At 44.7% G+C, this 20484-nt stretch overlaps 1 protein-coding gene across 2 annotated transcripts in view; it reads left to right on the plus strand.

Moving 5' to 3' along the window:
* The first annotated feature begins 3800 nt into the window (after positions 1-3800).
* Positions 3801-20484, plus strand: part of CCDC60 (coiled-coil domain containing 60) — a 63974-nt gene continuing 47290 nt past the window's right edge. The window contains exon 1 of one of the 2 annotated variants that reach the window (XM_083478608.1): positions 3801-5468. In XM_083478608.1, coding sequence (XP_083334734.1) covers positions 5184-5468 — 285 coding nt within the window. In that variant the 5' untranslated portion in view covers positions 3801-5183. The remainder of the gene's footprint in view (positions 5469-20484) is intronic. The other variant, XM_083478607.1, reaches the window with a different exon arrangement.

The raw sequence follows: 20484 nt of genomic DNA on the forward strand, positions 1-20484 counted from the left end.
AACACTCCCCCCCCCCATTTCAGGGGTGTAACGGAGAAGAGGAAGCCCCATTGTGCAAGGAAAAGTCCTCCCACGGTGCTTTCACTGATGGTGCACACAAGGTGAATCTCGCCCAATATCCACAGCCTTTGCTCAGGGTAACTTCCTCATGTAAAGATGAGAGTCGAGGGAGCGAAAATGTTTTCGAACATTTGGTAATAACGTTTGTCAAAGAGCCAGCTGATGACTGCGTTCCTTTGGTATGCTCTCTTACGGCATTTGTTCTGATGACGCCCCTGGAGCCCTGGAACAATTTCACGAACACAAAACTTTCCAAGTACATTAAGAACCTGTCAGAGACTTCACCGTAACAGCTTTTCATCTTCAAGTACCCACCAGGGTTGCCTCCAGACTGTCACTGTTCTGCAGGAGCAGTTCAGTCACGCCAGAAACTTAAGTTTGCACAATTAAAGCATATTACCCACTGCCTTGTGGGACATCTTCAGCGGAAGAAAAGGCTAAGGAGTAAACTATGGTTGCCATATTTCAAGAGGTGAACAAAGTTGTTGAGCTTTTCGGGCCCCCCAAAAGAGGACGTGTCTGGGAATTCCCGAACATATGGCAAGCCTAGAGTAAACGCCACACACAGCCTTTCTCAACCTGTGGGTCCCCAGATGTTGTTGAACTACAACTCCCATCACCCCTAGCTAGCAAGACCAGAGCTCAGGGATGATGGGAGTTGTAGTCCAACATCTCAGGACCTACAGGTTGAGAACCGCTGCATCTGGAGTGGAGTCCATAAGATGGTTGGATGGCGTCTTGAACACTTCCTTCCAGTAATCCCAGCTGCCAACTTGGTGCCAAACATATTGCTCTGCTTTCCTTTTGACAAGCAGAGACATCACCTTGCCAACAAAGGTCCGTATAGTTAAGGCTATGGTTTGCCCAGTAGTGATGTTTGGAAGTGAGAGCTGGACCATAAAGAAGGCTGATCGCCGAAGAATTGATGCTTTTGCATTATGGTGCTGGAGGAGACTCTTGAGAGTCCCATGGACTGCAAGAAGATCAAACCTTTCCATTCTGAAGGAAATCAGCCCTGAGTGCTCACTGGAAGGACAGATCCTGAAGCTGAGGCTCCAATACTTTGGCCACCTCATGAGAAGAGAAGACTCCCTGGAAAAGACCCTGATGTTGGGAAAGATGGAGGGCACAAGGAGAAGGGGACGACAGAGGATGAGATGGTTGGATAGTGTTCTTGAAGCTACCAATGTGAGTTTGACCAAACTGCGGGAGGCAGTGAAAGACAGGAGTGCCTGGCGTGCTCTGGTCCATGGGGTCACGAAGAGTCAAACACGACTAAACGACTAAACAACAACAACATCATATTGCTGAAACTTAGAAGGGGGTCGTTGTCTGAGCACCCCAGGACCTACATGCACTGTCCAGGCTTGCACCCCAATGAGGTCATTTCAGTGCTGCAGATGCAGCAAAAACAATGCAGGAGACAGCAGTTATGAGTTACTGGTCTCTGCAGCCACTTCAGGCGCTGTGATTCTCCAGAGGTTGGACTTCACAGCCAGAGGCACACTCCATTGTCTCTCGAGACGACAACAGCAAAACTTTCATCCTCCGTGGAAAGCATCATAGCTCAGTGCTACGGCAACTGTGAATTGCACTGGGGGGCGTAGAACTGTAAAAATTTAGAAGAGGAAAAGGACTCTTGGGTACCTCATACACAGATACCTCTGCCCCACAAAATATCGATGTAGATCTCTTTTTCCCAGCCTTTTCAATTAACCTCCCCTACTGCCGGAATTGCTGAAAAAGAAGCATTTGAGAGATTTAACACAGGAGTAGTGTGTTGACACTTTAATGTCTCTGCAGAGGTTCTGGCTTGATTTTTGTTTTGGCTGTTAAGATTCTGTTTTCCCATAAACTGTTATTGAAATGTGATTGAAATGCTAACATTACTCCATTGCAAAGAATTGTTTTTATGTTTTCGCATATTGTTGACATGTCTATGGACAAGAGCACATTTTTTAAAAAATAATAATAATTGCTGTCATTGCTTCCATTCTGAACACGATTTCAGCTGCGGAAAAGTTCTTTACAGATTAAAGTCTAATCTAATCTGGGCTGTCTGAGCAGTGTCTGTCAACGGCAGTAGCTCTGGCTGGGTCAGGGAACCATAGGATGATGCTTTGCAATATATATTTTACTGCCTTTTTATATAAAAAAGTGCAAACCCTCTAGAGAACACTCATTATTGTTTGATATATATGAAATGCTGTAAATAAATAAATCTTCCTGTTCTTGTATTGGCAGGTGCAGATAATCAATGCTATGTTGGGGCCTCCCCAGCTGGAGAAGGATGCCCCCACACCAGCAAGAGGATTTATTTACCACCCCCTCCCAGTTCAGCTCGGATGCGGGTGGCGCTGTGGGTTAAACCACAGAGCCTAGGGCTTGCCGTTCGGAAAGTCAGCAGTTCGAATCCCCGCGAGGGGTGAGCTCCCGTTGCTCGGTCCCTTCTCCTGCCAACCTAGCAGTTCGAAAGCACGTCAAAGTGCAAGTAGATAAATAGGTACCGCTCTGGCGGGAAGGTAAACAGTGTTTCCGTGCGCTGTTCTGGTTCGCCAGAAGCGGCTTAGTCATGCTGGTCACATGACCCGGAAGCTGTACGCCGGCTCCCTCGGCCAATAAATCGAGATGAGCACCGCAACCCCAGAGTCGGCCACAACTGGACCTAATGGTCAGGAGTCCCTTTACCTTTTACCCAGTTCAGCTCAAGTTTGTTAACAAGCCCACAGACCTCCAGATTCTATCTGCCCCCCCCCCCAATACCCAACTCCATATAGTGAGGAGAAAAGAGGCTCAACCGTACAAGTAGCTTATTGAACTTTTTCATTTAAAAAAAAATTGCTCCCATGGAGCTTTCTTCTCTCCTCTCCTCTTGTAAATCCATCCAAGGTGGTGACCATTAGTGCCTCCTGTCCTGTGGGAGTGAGTTCCATAGTTCAACTATGTTCTGTGTGAAGGAGGACTTTCTTTTTATCTGTCCTGAATCTGCCAACATTCAGCTTCACTAAACATCCCTAAACTAAACTTCACTAAACTTTGCGAGGGCTCAAAGAAAGGTAGAGGTTCTTTCCCCCCAATCTCCACCTTTAAACGAATACAAGCACCGCTTGGCTAGAAGAAAAATTCTGTGAAATCCAAAGTCTGGCTTACTATTTTGGGTACGCCCCAATAAATACCACTGTCTCAAGCAGAAGATCTCACTGAACTGCCAAAGAAGGAACTTTGCAACTGTACCAAAGGAAGCAACTTTTTCAGCAGGGGGCCGGTCTACTGTCCCTCAGACCTTGGGGGGACGGGGGACGGACGGACTATATTTTGGAGGGGGGAAATGAACAAATTCCTATGCCCCACAAATAACCCAGAGATGCATTTTGAATAAAAGGACACATTCTACTCATGCTGATTCCCGGACCGTCCACGGGTCAGATTTAGAAGGCGATTGGGCTGGATCCGGCCCCCGGGCCTTAGGTTGCCTACCCATGATCTACACGTATATCTACTTCCACGCATGGGCGTAGCCAAGTGGGGGGCAGGGAGGGGCAGATGCCCCCCTAGATCAATAAAATTCAGAAAAATACATAGCAAATTGAGGTTCTGCCCCCCCCCAAAGACTCCAACAAACATCCTGGCTACGCCCATGCTTCCACGGATCCTTCTATTTTCACCAATACGTAATTAAAATAAACCATATGAAGTCATTTAAAAGAAATTACAATGAACGGGGGAGAGGAAGTCATGAATAGAAAGTTCCTGTTTCCATTCTGCCACGAGGGATCCTCAGTTCATTTAGGACGCAATCCTACCGAGCGATAGGATCGCCCATCTCCTCCATTAAAGTGAGGGCAAAATTGTAAGGGCGGAAACAGCTTCAGCGAGCCGCCGCTGCCATGGCTACGGAAAGCGACGAGCGACCATTCCCAGCCGGCGCCGGAGCGTTCCCAAGCGGTTGCCAAGGGCAACAGGCGACGCCTTTTCCTCCCCGCTCCCTCCCCACTGTGAGCGTTCCAGCTGGGGCTGAGAAGGCGCTCAAGTTCTAGATGGGGGGAAGGCCTTGAAAGCGACGTCGGGGGGGTTCCGGGGTGGGGGAGGGATTGTGGGGTCCGGGAGGAGGGCTAGGGTCTTTTAAGGGTGCTTTTCACTTCATGAAACCGCCCTCTCTGGGACTGAGCTTGGTTGTAAATAAACCACTCAGTGAGAAGGGTCGTCCCAGTTAGGGCTTTCTGAAAGAGAGGAGGGGGCTGGGAAAGAAGTCTCAAGTTCAGGGGGGGTCTTTATAGTAAAGAGGGGGTGATGCCAGCTGGCGACTGGCGTTGGGAATCTCAAACAGGAAATGGTCGAGAAGTCTTAGGGACTAGAATCTTGTCCTGTTTTTAAAAGGTGGGGTGTATTGGGACCTCGAGTTAGCACTCTAGAAAAAAAAGGGGGAATCAGTCGGGTTGGTTGGTAGGGAAAACTTAGGGGTGAGAATCTATTTAAAAAGAAAAGAGGATAATTTGAGCTGAGATCTGGTTGTCTTTAGCAGTAGGAAGATTGATCAGTAGGGCAATAGAGTGGCCTCAGGAAGGACTGGATTTGTGTTGGGGTGAGGCTACACCCACCCACCCCAGGGCCTGTGTTTAGCAACTTCTTAAGAGAAATGATGAGCCGAGTGGTTTGAGACTGGTGGAAGTTCTTAGTTGGATCTGAAGGGGAATCGTGCAGCCTTGCTGGCATTTTAATTGCGGGCAGTTGCTGTCAGTCAGCCCTGGACAAAGACGAGGCTGTCAAATCTGCCTTGCCTTTTCAATTAGTTACCTTTCTTTGGGTTCCCAAGGCACAGAGATGTTTATACCTGAGTTCCTTGCAGCAGCCCGACTTGCTTAGTGGAATCATGGTCCTAGTTTGATGTGAATTGAAGGCAGAGGTGTGTTTGTTCTTATTTCCTACTTGCGAGTGACTAAAAAAAAACCCCAAATCTGCAGCCTTTACCTTTTGAAGCTGCATTTTATCCTTCCAGGCACTGTTTGTGGTGTGGGGTACGAGTGAGAAAGGGTACCGTTATAGTAACCGAAACGAAGGTTCAGAGGCCCGGTTAAAGGAGTGGTTTTTCCTAGGAAGCGAGGTGGCTCTCCAACACTGTCAATATGCCTATGCACCCAAAGTCAGACCCCCGTTACTTTGTCATGATCCGGCCTCTGCCCATCCCCAGCCAGAAAGGCCTCAAGGTCCAAGCTCGAAGCAACACCATCTACAACTGCTGGGATGTCACGAGAGAGCAGGTCTTCCGGGAGAACTACCATCGGAGAATCAAACAGCTCACGCAACAAGGCTACTTTACTCCCAGCTGGAAGCCCTATCAAGATTTTGGGGACCCTCTTTACCTCGATCCGAGGAAACTCACCCTCTATGGTCTTGGACAGCTCCCACTGGTAAGTATAGTGCTCTCTTAGTATGTTCTTTGCTTGTGATATTAAAAAGTAGGTGGTGGACCTCATTAAGCCATAGAAACCACACACTGAGGTCCAGCTCTGAGGGCCTTCTGGCGGTTCACTCACTGCAAGATGTGATGTTACGGGAACCAGGCAGAGGGCCTTCTCGGTGGTGGCGCCCACCCTGTGGAACGCCCTCCCATCAGATGTCAAGGAAATAAACAACTACCTGACTTTTAGAAGACATCTGAAAGCAGCCCTGTTTAGGGAAGCTTTTTTTAATAATTGATGTTTTATTCTGTCTTTAATCTGTTGGGAGCTGCCCAGAGTGACTGGGGAAACCCAAAATAGCAGTCAGCTGCAAAGGGGATTCAGATATTTAATTTGGCACATTTTACTAGAGAATCTTCTGCTATTCTATTTTATGCAACAATCAATCTTAGTAGTTATGATGGTGCTTTATATTGTATGTGTTGTGCCTTATGATTTTTATGGTTATTGCTGTTTTTCTTTTTGTTATTTTTCCAAATGATGACATGGCCTATGGCTAGCGCAATAAAAGCTGATGATGATGATGATGACGACTGGGGAAACCCAGCCGGATGGGCAGGGTATAAATAATAAATTATTATTATAATATTATTATTACATGTGAGACATGATTATTACAGCAGGTAGCACTGGTTGCCAGGTTCTGAATCCTGGGCAAAGAGACCTGAAGAGGCCCCTGGGCCTGAGTTTTAAAAGTTTATCTAAAGTGTGGTGTAGTGGTTAAGAGCGGCGGACTCGTAATCTGGGGAACCGGGTTCGGGTCTCCGCTCCTTCACATGCAGCTGCTGGGTGACCTTGGGCCAGTCACACCTCACAGAGTGTTTGTTGTGGGGGAGGAAGGGAAAGGAGAATGTTAGCTGCTTTGAGACTCCTTAAAGGGAGTGAAAGGCGGGATATCAAATCCAAACTCTTCTTCATCTTCGCCCCTGTGATCTTGCCTGCATGTTACAGAGGCACTGTAGTATGTTTGCCACTAAGATAAGGGGGGGGCTTTTTGGTGGTGGCTCCACTGCTGCGGAATTCTCTTCCAACCTAACTGCACATGTCCTCAAACAGGCCTTCCAAAATGTACCTGTTCCAGGCTGCTTTTCCATAACAGTACTTTTGTGTTGCTGCTTTCTGAGCCTCTTAGGATTTGTTGCTTCTAATGTATTATAATATTTCCCATCTGAATAAAGGTGCCTCCTTCTGAGGGCTGCACGCTAAAAGGTGACCAATATATAGTTGAATACTAACAACAACAACAATGGAAGGCCAATTAAAAGAGTGTTATAAAAGCAAATAAAGGTGAAATTTGGGGGATCCGTATAGATAAAAACAGAGTCTGATTTTATATGGCGGGGAAATCCTGGGCTTAAAAATACCTCTTTACAAGGCATCCGAAGCAATTGATAGCTGTTCTTTCATATATAGATACCAGGAACCTCTTTTTCTGGCTGATTAATGGAACAGGACGATTTGTGCCCCTCAGAGAGCCTGTGTTGTCAGGTTCAGAAACTCAGGTGAGAGTTTGGGGTCGGCCACCCTCAGTGCTGGCCTAGCACCAACATTTCCCCTCCATGTTTAACTCGGTTTTTAGAGTACAGCGCCTCTAGCCTACTCTTGAAAGTGCTTGCTGAATGCAGTCGGTTCTCGCCCCCCTCTCTTCCGCATCTGTCCCCAAATGGCCCAGCAGAGCCCTGTTAGTATTCATTTAAGGACTGTGAAATGACCCATTTTGGTTTTAGAATCCCGGCTTCTGCTCTCCAGAGATGGGCGTGCATTAGGCAGGCAGCTCTGATTCATTGAAAATCAAGGAACGTTGCGTCCCCAGACAGGCTTTTTGATTACCTGAGTGTTCCAAGCTCTGTGTTAAAAGGTCTGGTTTGATTCCTTAGTGAGCCGGCACAGGGGGATATTAGTCCCCTTTTTATCCGTTCAGAGAGTTAATTGCCATGGCAAGCTTGTCTGCGATACCCAGGAGCCGGCTTGTTGACTTCTTCCAAGTAAAGAAAGGTGACTTTTTCCTCTCTCTCTCTCTCTCTCTCTTTCTTTTTTGGACACACTCAAAACATTTCTGTTCTTTTCAATTTGGAGCATCATGGATGCTTCAAGCCTGCTCTGCGCTTGTAATCAGACCCCGCTGGGTAATTGTGTTCTATACAGAAAGAAGATGGGTAATGAGATGAGTAACTACATCTATCCAGGAAGAAAATGGAGCCATTTTTGTTGACTGGCGTAATTTCTGCACCTGTAGTTAGATCCCTCAGTTGGCAGGCTTTGAATTAAGTGGGGGCTGTGGGGTCAGTAGCCATGGCTCATTCCCGCATGTGCTAAGAGGACAAAGGGCTCTTTAGGACAAAGGGCTCTTTAGGACAAAGGACTCTTTAGCCTACTCTTTCTTGGTCAGAACAACAGTATAGCTGTACCTTGGAAGTCGAACAGAATCTGTTTCAGAAGTCCGTTCGACTTCCAAAACGTTCGAAAACCAAAGCACAGCTTCTGATTGGCTGCAGGAAGCTCCCACAGCCAATCAAAAGCCCCGTTGGACGTTCAGCTTGCAAAAATAGTTCGCAAACTGGAACAGTCACTTCCGGGTTTGCGAAATTTGGGAGCCAAAACAGGAACTACCGGTAAGCTATTTGACTTCCAAGGAACAACTTTAGAGGCTTTGGCAGACATTTTATTGCATGCTGTTTCGTATTTATTTAAAGGATTTATATACTCATGAATCTTCAAAGCCTCTAATCGGTTTGCACAATATATGCATTAAAATTACCAGTCAGCGCAGATATTATTATTAGGAAAGATCTTGAAAATAAAACTGCTGAGCCTCTGAGAATTCTTGGAGAACAGGTAAGGTCCCTGCAAACTGGAGGCATGCAAATTGTTATGTACTGAAGTTCTCACCCTGGGCCAGCAGGGGGATACTGTAGATAGTTCGGGTCCACATATGCAAATAAGGGATCGAAAGTGACGATTGGATAGTTACAGAAAATGGTTACTGTTGCGTTCTAGTGGAGCTCTATATAAGCAGGCTGGCTAAACCCTTCAGTTCAGTTCTGTTCTGGCCTGTGAATAAACAAGAGCTGTTTGAAGAATCACTGTGTCGTCTGATATGTTCACCCACAACTTAACACAAATGTTGTCCCCATCTTCAAAAAGGGGGAGAAGACTCAACCACATGATTTCGATATCGGGAAAGGTCCTAGAACAGATAATTAAATATTCCGCCTGTGATCATTTAGAGAAGGATGCTGTGATTACTAAGACCCAGCATGGATTTCTCAAAAACGAGTCATGCCAGACCAATCTCATTTCTTTTTCTTTTTTTGATAGAGTTACAGGTTTGGTGGATCAGGGGAGTGCTGTGGGCACAGTGTATCTTGATTTCATTTGGAATTAACAGGTACTTGTTGAAAGGAAGTAAAATAGGGGGGGCTAGTTAGGGGAGGAAGGCTAGTAATTTTTGTATGCTCATTTGCAAGGCTGAGTTTAGCTGCCAGAGTGTCTGGGAGATTCAATTTGGCTAGGGTGCCAAGGAGAATGATTTGGACCCCTAGGGTCGTCTAGGGTGAACTTCATTTCCCAGTATATTCTGGGTCGGAGAGCAAGTTTAAGTTGGCGTGATGCAGGTACCGTATGCTCAAAGGGTTGTCTTCAGCAGCATCAAACCCACAATCAGAGGCATACAGAGATCATTATATTCCCATATGTTTCAATCTCTGTCAAAGGCCACTTGTTTAAGACCGGGAGAGAGTAATGTCTGAAGTTGTTGACAACTGAACCATCCCCGGGATCAAGGCTGTTTTGGCTTTTCACTGCACAACTGGCACACACACTTCCCTAACACTTGGCCATTTGCTCTGTGTAATTAAAGCCCGCTGTTGTCTGTGGGCAAAGTTCAGAAGTGGCCTGGAAAAATGAGCTCATTTTTAAACCATCATCAGAGCTATTTCTAGAGGATGGCTTTGTCCTTCGGTGTCATCAAGCAGCCAGCCATAGCAGTTAGCCATGACAGTTATCTATGACAAACGAGAAATGGGGGACTCCTTAGCCAAGGGTATGTAACTCACGGCTTGGGTCTGTTTGTTTTCCTGACCATTTCCAATGGCTTCCCAACATTTTCTGCCAAATGACCTCTGGCTTGCTTTTGTCATGCTGCCAGCATATGATGGCTTTGTGAATCAGCCTTTCCGAGTGGCCCCTTAATGCTGATGGGTTAGGCTCAGTTTTAATGTACACTTGCATTTTCCGATGTGGTTTTTTTCCTGCCTGTTCAGCGCAGCTGCTAAGCTTGCCCCACGACAAAATATTTGAAGTCTACTGTGGCACACATGACAAGTTTTCCAACTCTACAATTCTATGACTCTAGGGTGGTTGTGAGAATAAAATGGAGACAGGTGGGATATCTGTGTATGCCACCTTGAGCTCTTCGGGGGAAAGTTAGGATGGAAATGTTATTACTGTTGGTTTTCAGCTGTGGGAAAATGATCTTTTGCATTGGCGTGTAGCCAAAATGCAGCCAAGTGTGTGTTTTTCAAAAGAGAGAGATCTTGTGGAGCGCTTTCCCTTAAGTGATCCAAATCTGTTCCTTTCCCAGGACCGGTTCAGGGTACAAAGCAAAAAAGTGCATTTCTGCTGCATGCCAGTCATTTAGTAAATTCTCGTTCTTGCTTCATCCCAGGCCTGCAGTCACCACGGCTGATACACAAGAGCACCAGTCACACAGCCGAGGGGTAAGGAGTCCCCAAGGCTCTGTCTGTTTCAGATAGACCACCTTGCGTTCAGAAAGCAATTTCGAGGTACAGAATTTAGGTCCTTAAAGATAAGGACCACCGCTCAGGAGTAAATTGGTAGTCGAGGCAGGTGAGAGAATTTGCAGAGCGATAGGCTCCATCTGCGTGGTTCCAGTCACAAGTTTGGCAGCTGCATTTTGAACCAGCTGAAGTCCCCCCCCCCACGCTCTTCTGCAAAGGCAGCCCCACGTGAACTTTACTGAAGCACAAGTGGGTGTAGCCCCGGGGTGGACAATGATCATGGGACCAGGTAGGGTGATGTCAGGCGTCAGGGAACCCTACCACCACCACCCACTCACCCACGGCTAGCTACCAGAGATAGAAAGACAGGGAAAGCTCCTTACCAAAGACTTTTATGCAATATGCACAGAGAAGGGTTTAGAAAGTTAGCCTCTTGGACTAATGGCGTTGCTCCGAGTAATCTCCCCCGCCTTTACATCTTACTTGTCAAAAGCACCACCCGCCTTACAGTGGCTGCTTAAGGGCAATTGCCTCTTAGCTCTCTGCTCTCCTACTTTCACTGCCCATCAGGTTCTGGGGGAAGGGGGATCTGGAATGCTCTCTAATGATAATATGTCAGCCAGCTGTCCCTCCTCCCCTCCTCCCATTATCTTCCAGCTTTGCTCTGTCCCAGCTTCTGCCAACCTAGCAATTCGAAAGCACGCCAGTGGGAAGGTAAATGGCATTTCTGTGCGCTCTGGTTTCCGTCACAGTGTCCCGTTGCACCAGAAGTGGTTTAGTCATGCTGGCCACATGACCCAGAAAGCTGTCTGTGGACAAATGTTGGCTCCCTTGGCCTGAAAGCAAAATAAGCGCTGCAACCCCTTAGTCGCCTTTGACCAGACTTCACCATCCAGGGGTAATTTACCTTTTTAGCTTTAGCTTAACACCTGTTCTACCTAGGAAAGTGGTGGGGACAGGCATTTCTTGCTACAGCAACCTCCTTGGCATCCAGGAGCATTCCCAAGCTTTGTTGTTGTTGTTTAGTTGTTCAGTCGTGTGCAGCGATCCCTCTTGCTGTTCTGGCTTCTGAGATTCAGAATATTTTTTTTCTTGTTTTCCTCCTCCAAAAACTAGGTGTGTCTTACTTCCGGGGTGGCGCCATCAGTAATGGCGGATTCCCTCTGATCCGGAGGGACCAGCTCCACGGAAAACGGGTCTTTCCCGCTACGGCGAAGCAGGGACCCTTTTACAAATCACAGGCGGATGAAGCCTGTGACCATGGGACTCGGCGGGCACCTTCAGCGCCCCCCCAACCCGTAAAGGAACCCATTTACGGGCTCCGGAGCGAAGAGGGGGAAGTGGCGTGGTGCTGAGAGTCAACTGCTTCTTCCGTGGAGCGAAGCCGCACAGCCGTTGCCGGAGAGCGCTGCCTTTTTCCTGGGACAATTTGGCTTTTAAAACAATTACCCGTGAGTACTTTAATTTCGGACAATTGGACTTTGAATAATGACCTGCAAGTAGAAAGGAAAATTGGACTAAGAAATTCATCTCAATTTGGCACTGAAACGGGAAGGTCTAAACAGGAAGTCAGCCTTCCGTTTCTTGTAGATAGATTAAAGCAAAGATATGGTAAACTAGAGTTCAGAAAATCGCTTGTAAAGGATTAACTTTCATCATTTAAAATTGTTGAACCCCCTTCGGAAGCAGGAGAAGAGGGGGAATTTTTTTCCGGACTGTTTAAACCTGCAGAAAGAGTGTAAAGCAAAGTAATTTTCCACCGTCTTGATCCTGGGAGCGGGTGTCAGGACAGACGTTCTTTGGGAAGCTCATTGACCAGAGACAAACGTCTTTGACAGATAGTTAAAAGAAGAGAAACATAGTGATTCCATTGTTCTCCTCTGCAATTTAAAGGAACAAATTTTGACAAAATATCTGAAAAAGGAAACTTTGTTGTTAGATCTGCCTCTAAAAGAAAAAGAAAAGAACAAATAGTTCTTCCCCTAGAGGGAGCCTGTGAAACTGTTATTAAATCTGAATCGGGGAGCTCTACAGCTGCAACAGATTACGATCGTGGGAATAGACTTCTGACCTTGCAGAACAATGTATTCAGAAGCTCTGATGAGTGCTTTCTGCAAAACAAGTGCCCTACTGGAACAGCTACATGAGAAGACGGACTTGATGACTGCTGCGATTGGAAATTTTGGACAGGTAGTGGGTAACTATATAGAGCCCACCCAGGAATCAAATCAGGAGTGTGCTCTGACAGATCAGATGAGGGAAGAGGATGTTGTTGAACCTCGGGCGCCAGAGATGGAGGGAGCTGTGGCCCAGCAGAAACATGAGTACCTGGAGCTGACGAATGAACTTGGAAAAAGCCAGATTTGGAAAGATAAAGTTTGGTTTGGTTTGGAAATGGGGGGGTTGGATAGACCCCCCTATGCAGAGATGTTTGGACTTTTCAAGTCTGGCAATGGGCCATGAGATGTTTGGGGTTGTGGGGGCTCATAATTCTGGAGGGACTTTGAAACATGTTTTTAAATACCACATGGAGTTTAGTGTGGAGCATGGAAAAGGGATTGATTTGTCGAGAAGGGTCAAAAACACTGTCAAGTTGGAGTTCCCACGAGTGAAAGGAGCAGGAGACAAAGTAAAGTACAGGTATAAATATGAAGAAGAGCCGCGGAAGGGACATGGAAGAGACTTAAGGGCCTCGGACATAAGATTACCAGGTTAATACGCTAGATTGATGAGATAGAAAGGACTGACAAAACCCGGGACCAGGAGGAAGAGACGCTGGATGAAGATTGGAAGAAAAAAAGTTTTTTTTTATTAGGATTGCCCTATAAAATTGATGAATGTTAGAAAAATGTTGGAATGAAATTATTTGGCTTTAGCAAAAATGTTAAAAGAATTATGTAAGAACATATTATGGTTATGAGAAATTGGTATAAATAAGATCTAAGTTTTAAGTTTTAGGGTCTTTTATAGTAAGATAAGGTTAAAATAGATTAAGGTAATGTAATGACAGAATATTATGAAAAATGGAAAGGATTTGCTGTGACTATTAACAATTATCTTGTATCTGAAGAAGTGTGCATGCACACGAAAGCTCATACCAAGAACTAACTTAGTTGGTCTTTAAGGTGCTACTGGAAGGAATTTTTTTATTTTGACTATGGCAGACCAACACGGCTACCTATCTACTACTATTAACAATTAGGATACAAAAAAAGGGAGGAGTGAGGAGGTCAAAGAAAGAAGGTAATGACAGATAAGGATTTGAGAATATTGGATTTATTTTTAAATTTTTGTGGCTTATTTTTGCCTTTTGATTGTGTTGTGTTACGTGCTTTGTTTTTATTTTTTAATTTTGATTTTTATCAATTTGTATTGTTTGATTGTGGATTGTTTCTCTTTTGTTTTTTCTCTTTCTTTTTCTTCTCTGTTTTTTCTGTAATTCTAAAACTCTTAATAAATATCATTTAAAAAAACAAAACAAAAACTAGGTGTGTCTTGTAGTCTGGTGCGTCTTATAGAGCGAAAAATACGGTAGTTAGATGTTTGCATCAGCCATCGGCCTTTGCAGTCCGAGTACAAAATACATGTACAGACAACTTAAGCACTTCTGAAGTGTTCCTTCTTTTGGCCGACAGAGGGTTGGCAGGAGCCCGGCCTTGGGACGACTCTCCTTGAGCCCGATTGCTCAGAACAGCCAATTGCCCTCGCCGCGAGTTTTAAGAAACACTGTAATCCCAACCGCCCTCCCCTCCCTGCAGGGTTGGCTAAAGATGATACTGTCAAGTGAAAACAATGATTTAATGGCTTTGTGACATGAAGGCCCCGGGACTAATGGAACACAACCTAGAAATCGAAGCCGAGTGAATGTTTTAAGGCTCCTAGGCTGCAATTATGATACAGTCTCTGCCTGCAGCTGTCATTACAATCACAAAATGTCAGCAGCGATTAGTTCTCTTTCAGAAGGTCAAATAACAATGGCGAGGAGGATGCCTGCGTGGTGACAGTAAGCCTGTACCAGTGGGCAAAAGTGTGGACAGCTCTCGTGATGCTTTGCAGTTTTGCTGCGATAGGACCACTCCTTCTCATGTTAGCATAAAGTTATTCCGGGGCCGGGTTCAAGCGAGAGACCAGCATCCTCCAAGGCAGCAGATCCCATGTTTCCTACAATTTTTTTTTATATAACAATATTTAAACCAGAACATACTGCTGTGCATTTCTCAATTTGACAAGATCCCGGGGCTCTGTTTATCAGGCCTCCGTTCCCTTGGGGAGAAAGATGGCTGAAGGCATTTCTGTAACGTGCTTTTATTTACAGATATAAAAGGTGAGCATAAGACATATACAGATTTATCTTTTTGCTCAGGCAGGTGAGCGGGGTACAATTATTATTATTATTATTATTATTATTATTATTATCCTCATCATTATCATTATCATTATCATTATCATTATCATTATTATCACCCATTGAATCAGCCCCTGTTTTGTGGGTCCGAATCTTTTATTTGTTCTTGTTTGCTCCTAAGTATTTTTAGACCGCATTTTTATCAGTTTTAGGATGCATTTTCGTTTTAATTGTACTCCCCCCCCCATTGTACACCACCTCAAGGTCTTTAAAAAACACATTCCAGTTTATAAGTGCTTTGAAATAAATAAATAAAATATAGGTCAGATAGTTGTTTATTTCTTTGACATCTGATGGGAGGGTGTTCCACAGGGTGGGCACCACTACCAAGAAGGCCCTCTGCCTGGTTCCCATCAAATCTCCAGAGAGGCACCCCAAGACAGAATCATAGAGTTGGGAGGTCCTAACGGGTCCAACAATGCAAGAATCATAGCTAAATGTGGAGCTAAATCACAGCTCCAACCAGCCTCTGGTTGGAAACCTCCAATGAAGGAGAATCCACTATCTTCCAAGCTTCCACTGTTGGTCAGCTCTTGCCCTCAGAAAACTCTTCCTAATGCTTAGTCAGAATGACCCTTTGGATGCTTCTAATTTTCCAGAGTTCTTTTCTCTCTGCTTCAGCTTTTCTCTAAACTGCCGTATCTCTGTCTTTCAGAGCCTCAACCTGCTTCTATTCTTTGCCTTTTTAAATATACAAAATGTCACTGCATGTCCCTGCCTCCTACGTGTGTTGCAGAAATATCTGTGTACAGGAAGGGGGAGCATGGGTTTTGTAGTTCAGAGCCACCAGGTCATTCATCAGCATTTTGGTGTGATATCTTCCCAATATACACATTTGTGTATACAATATTTCCCCCCCTAAAGCGCACATTTTTTTGCAAAACGGGTTTCCGTTGGCCTGATCCAGCAGGTTCAGCTTACGTACTTGCTCATTTTTCTATGTTATTTTATGTATTTTGAGGCAGACTTTGCCCCAGCGTGCGCACAGAACTGCATTTGCAAACTTTGAAGGAGTGCAAATTCTGAAAGGATGGCTGCCGTTTCGGTTTGTGCATTGTTTAAGAAAATCAGAAGACTGTCTGGGGGAATGGGAGACGAAAGACGAAGAGGTGAAATCAGTTATGATTAAATGGGCACATAATATTATGCTGGAAGCTTGGGAAAGGTTATGGAAAATTGATTTAAAATTTATAGATTGCTCCTTGCTGAAAGAAAATTATATGAAGATGATGTATAGATGGTATATAACACCAGTACACCTAGGAAGAATGCACAAAACCAGTTCAATTATTTGTTGGAAGTGCAAAGAAAAAGAACGGAACTTTTATCATATGTGGTGGGATTGTAATGAAATTAAAAAGTTTTGGGAAATGATATATAACGAACTGAAGAAAATGTTCCAACTAACATTTGTTAAAAAACCTGAAGCATTTTTGTTAGGGATTGTAGGAAAAGACCTGCCAAGGAAATTGAAAAATATCTTTATGTATGCGACACCGGTGGCAAGAGTCTTGGTAGCACAAGGATGGAAGAATGAGGAAATCCCGACTAAAGAACTATGGCAAGAGAAATTTATGGACTACGCAGAATTGGCAAAATTGACACACATACTACATGACAAGGATAACTGTGATTTTAAAGATGAATGGGAAGCCTTTACAAAGTATTTAAAGAAACAACAAAATGAACTGGACTCCTTGGCAGAATAAACATTCACAAACTTTTTATTGGTAACACTCAGATAAAGTAAGGATCTGTACAGTTTTGTAGCATGCAGAAAATAACATAGGTTGATAAACCAGAGAGAGGAGCTAAGGGAAGTCTGGGGGGAGGGGGGTCAGGTTTTGGGGGCGGGGGAGGGAAAAATGGGGGGAATTTAAGGATGATATGTTTTTTTAGTAAAATGTCATGCAGAAATAATTAATATAAAATATTAAAAATAATTAAAGAAAATTAGAATACTGGCCGGATCTAACCCCAGCATCCTCATCTCACAGCCGCCGACCAGATGCCTGCGTTCAACCCACAAGTAGAATCCAAGCACAAGAGCCCTTCTCCCCTCCTATGGTTTCCAGCCACTGGCTTTTGGAAATACTGCCTCTGAACTTTGGGGCAGACCAATGCCGTCATAGCTAGCAGCCATTGATAGCCTTCTTCCTGAGTGTATCCTGTCCTCTTTTGAAGCCACCGAAGTTGGTGGCCATCACTACCTCCTGTGGGAGTGAGTGAGTTCCACAGTTTAAATATGCGCTGCATGAAGAAGTTCTTCCTTTTCATCTGTCCTGAACCTCCCATCATTCATCTTCATTGGATGTCCACCTGTTCTAAGTGTTACGAGAGAGGGAGAAACAACTTCTCTCTATTCGCTTTCTACTTGCTGTGTATAACTTTTATACAAGTTGGGCATGTCACCCACGGGCCTAGCTGAAGGAGGCATGGGTGGGCAACTATCACCCCCCCCAAAACCCCCCCCCCGAGTAAATAAATAAAAATGAAAAGTAGAAATAATTAGAATATTTGAAATGCTTTGACAGATTTCACTGAGCACTTGGGGTCAAAAGAAAGTCATTTAAAACATCTGTTGTTGAGACATTTCATTCCAAATTTGCCAGACAGAGGATGATGACAGGTGGGTGTCCTGCCCCCGCCCCCCACATAAATCCCGGTTATGCCCATGATGTCATTTTTCATTTTTCAAAAAGCTTGAATTACGTAGCTTCGCCTTTAAATGCAGACCGAATTGACTCTGTCCTTGATTGCTGGCCTTTTGATTTCCAACAGATTCTCCGTGAGCTACCCATGCATTTTTTTACGCCTGCTTCTCAGTGAGCAGAAAGAGACACGCATGATCTGACTTAATATATGACTCTCTCTCTCTCTCTCTCTCTCTCTCTGTCTCTCTCTCTCATCTGGAGCAAATGTTTCTGTTCTTCTTAGGACCAGCTGCTCTGTGAGGCTGTAGTGCCAAGAGACCCTGTCACGCTGCATTTTTTTATGTTGTAAGGATTGTCAGTGTGTTTATTTTGCTGTGCTAGACACTGATCTGACAGTTGGGCGTCTAGGCTCTGAAGGCACCAAGCCTCCTTCGGAGCAACTCTCCAGATGTTGGTGAACACTGAAGACACACCTCTTTGACACACAAAATGCATATTTTTACAACACACTTTAATTTTCTGATTTTAAGTTGTTATAATCTGCACTGGCACATTAGGGTGAAGAGCAGGAAAATAGTTGTTGTAGCAGTGCGAAGAAGTCAGGCAGGGAGGTTTGTGGGGCACTAGAAAGCTCTGCAAGTACAGTCATACCTTGGGATGAATACGCTTCAGGTTAAGCGTTTTGGGGTTTCACTCTGCAGCGACCCAGAAATAACGGAATGTGTTGCTTCCGGGTTTCACCACTCGCGCATGCGCAGACCCTCAAAATGACATCACGCGCATGCACGGAAGCAGCGAAACACGACCTGCAGACGCGCAGTGACATGTTACGTTCGCTTAAGGATGCGAACAGGGCTCCGGAACAGATCCCGTTCGTATCCAGAAGTACCACTGTATCACGATGCCTTATGAGGAATGGCTAAGGGAGCTGGGCATGTTTAGCCTGGAGAAGAGGAGGTTAAGGGGTGATATGATAGCCATGTTCAAATATATAAAAGGATGTCACATAGAGGAGGGAGAAAGGTTGTTTTCTGCTGCTCCAGAGAAGCGGACATGGAGCAATGGATCCAAACTACAAGAAAGAAGATTCCACCTAAACATTAGGAAGAACTTCCTGACAGTAAGAGCTGTTTGACAGTGGAATTTGCTGCCAAGGAGTGTAGTGGAGTCTCCTCCTTTGGAGGTCTTTAAGCAGAGGCTTGACAACCATATGTCAGGAGTGCTCTGATGGTGTTTCCTGCTTGGCAGGGGGTTGGACTCAATGGCCCTTGTGGTCTCTTCCAACTCTATGATTCTATGATTCATTATTATTCATATTTTCTAAAATGTGTTTATTATACCCCAGGTGCAGCCTGACTTTCCCCCACCTTGAGTGTGGCTCCACCTCGCCGCCCTGCCTCTATTTTTTTTATTAAACAGCTTATTGAGACAGCTTATTGAGAGTCTTGAAATCAGGTCCGCAACTGTGGCTCCAGTAAAGCTCATCCCCGTGCCAAAAATGACTTCATGAGTATGTCCTGACAACAAGCAGTTTTTTAAAATAATAACAGTGCCGTGGCCAGAGGTAGTTGCTTCCTGGAAAATATACTTGGGGGTGGAGTTGGGGTGGAGAGAAATAATCTCCACTTTCCTCTTGTTTAGGTGATGGATGGAAAGCTAGAAACTGAATAGGATAGATAAAGAGGAAACTTGCCAAGGACAATAAGAGTTTCATTGGTAACATGCAACAAACAGAAGATGTGGGGGATGTTTGCAAGAAGAATCTGAAATTTTTGGCACACCTCCGAACGGTCATGGAAATGAGACAAAGCAAAGCGAGAGAGAGAGGAATTTGAGAAGCAGAAATGGAGATGTTGTATACAATAGGATGATTATGATTATTTTTTTTAAAAAAAGCGTGCCTACACAAAAGCACTGGCTCGCGTGGGTAGATTAGAAAAAAAGAAAGAAAAAACTGCTTTTCAGATACCCTGCCTGGGAATAGAACCAAGGCTGACTGAAATAACTCAGGGTTTCTAAGCCTAAATTTAAGAATGGCACTAATTGGATTTACATCAGAAATGGCTCTGGCATTTTAATTCTGAAAGGCAGCAATCCAGAATTAATTGACTGCAGAAGCAGCCCTGTTGCATTCATTTGGTCTGCTCTGGAAGTAGGCAGATAGTAGATTTCGGGACCTCCCCCCATGCGGTTGTCCTTTTTATCATGCATTCATTTGTGCTCAAGATAAGAACCTCAGAAGAGGCTGCTGGATCAGACCAGTGGCTCATCTAGTGCAGAATCCTGTTCTCACATTGGCTAATGGGAAACCTGCAAGCGGGACCCAAGCATAAGAGCACTCTCCCTTCCTGTGGTTTCCAGGAATTGGTACCCAGAAACATTACAGCCTCCAACCGTGGAGGCAGCGCAAAGCCATCATGTCTAGTAGTTGCTGACATCCTTCTCCATCCACAATGGTATCAGGGCAGTTATACACGCTGCCATTTTTCAATACTGTTTGGACCTGCAGAAGTTTCAGGGCTAACTTGCTGCTCCGTTTCCAATGGGTGCACATCTTGTAACTCCCCCCAGTTTTTTTTTATTTATTTGTGTTATGTACTGAAGTTCTCACCCTGGGCCAGCAGGGAGATACTGTAGATAGTTTTCACTCAGGTCCGCATATGCAAATAAGGGATTGAAAGTGACATTCAGTGATTGGATAGTTACAGAAAGTGGTTACTGTTCCATTGTAGTGGAGCTCTATATAAGCAGGCTGGCTGAACCCTTCAGTTCTGTTCTGGCCTGTGAATAAACAAGAGCTGTTTGAAGACTCGCTGTGTCGTCTGATATGTTCACCCACAAGTTAACAATTTGGTTTTTCAGATTGAAAACATACAACATTCCAAGCAATCTCTTGGACTTCCCTCCTCCCCTTTGTGGGTCCTACTGTTAATCATTTCCTCCTGCATCTTTTATAATCTTCCAAATCTTTTATCTCTCCATTGTATCCAGAATTCACCGTTAAAAGACAATCCTACTAACGATTTTAACAGTTTACAATGGTCTTTAAGATAAGTTATAAATTTTGGTCTTCCTGATTTCTGATTCTTCCTGTCATTTTAGCCATTTTGGCATAATCCATCAACTTGATCTGCCATTCTTCTCTGGTAGGGACTGAATCTTCTTTT

Source organism: Podarcis liolepis (genome assembly GCF_965112155.1).
Source record: "Podarcis liolepis genome assembly, chromosome: 15".
Classification (NCBI taxonomy): Eukaryota; Metazoa; Chordata; class Lepidosauria; order Squamata; family Lacertidae; genus Podarcis; species Podarcis liolepis.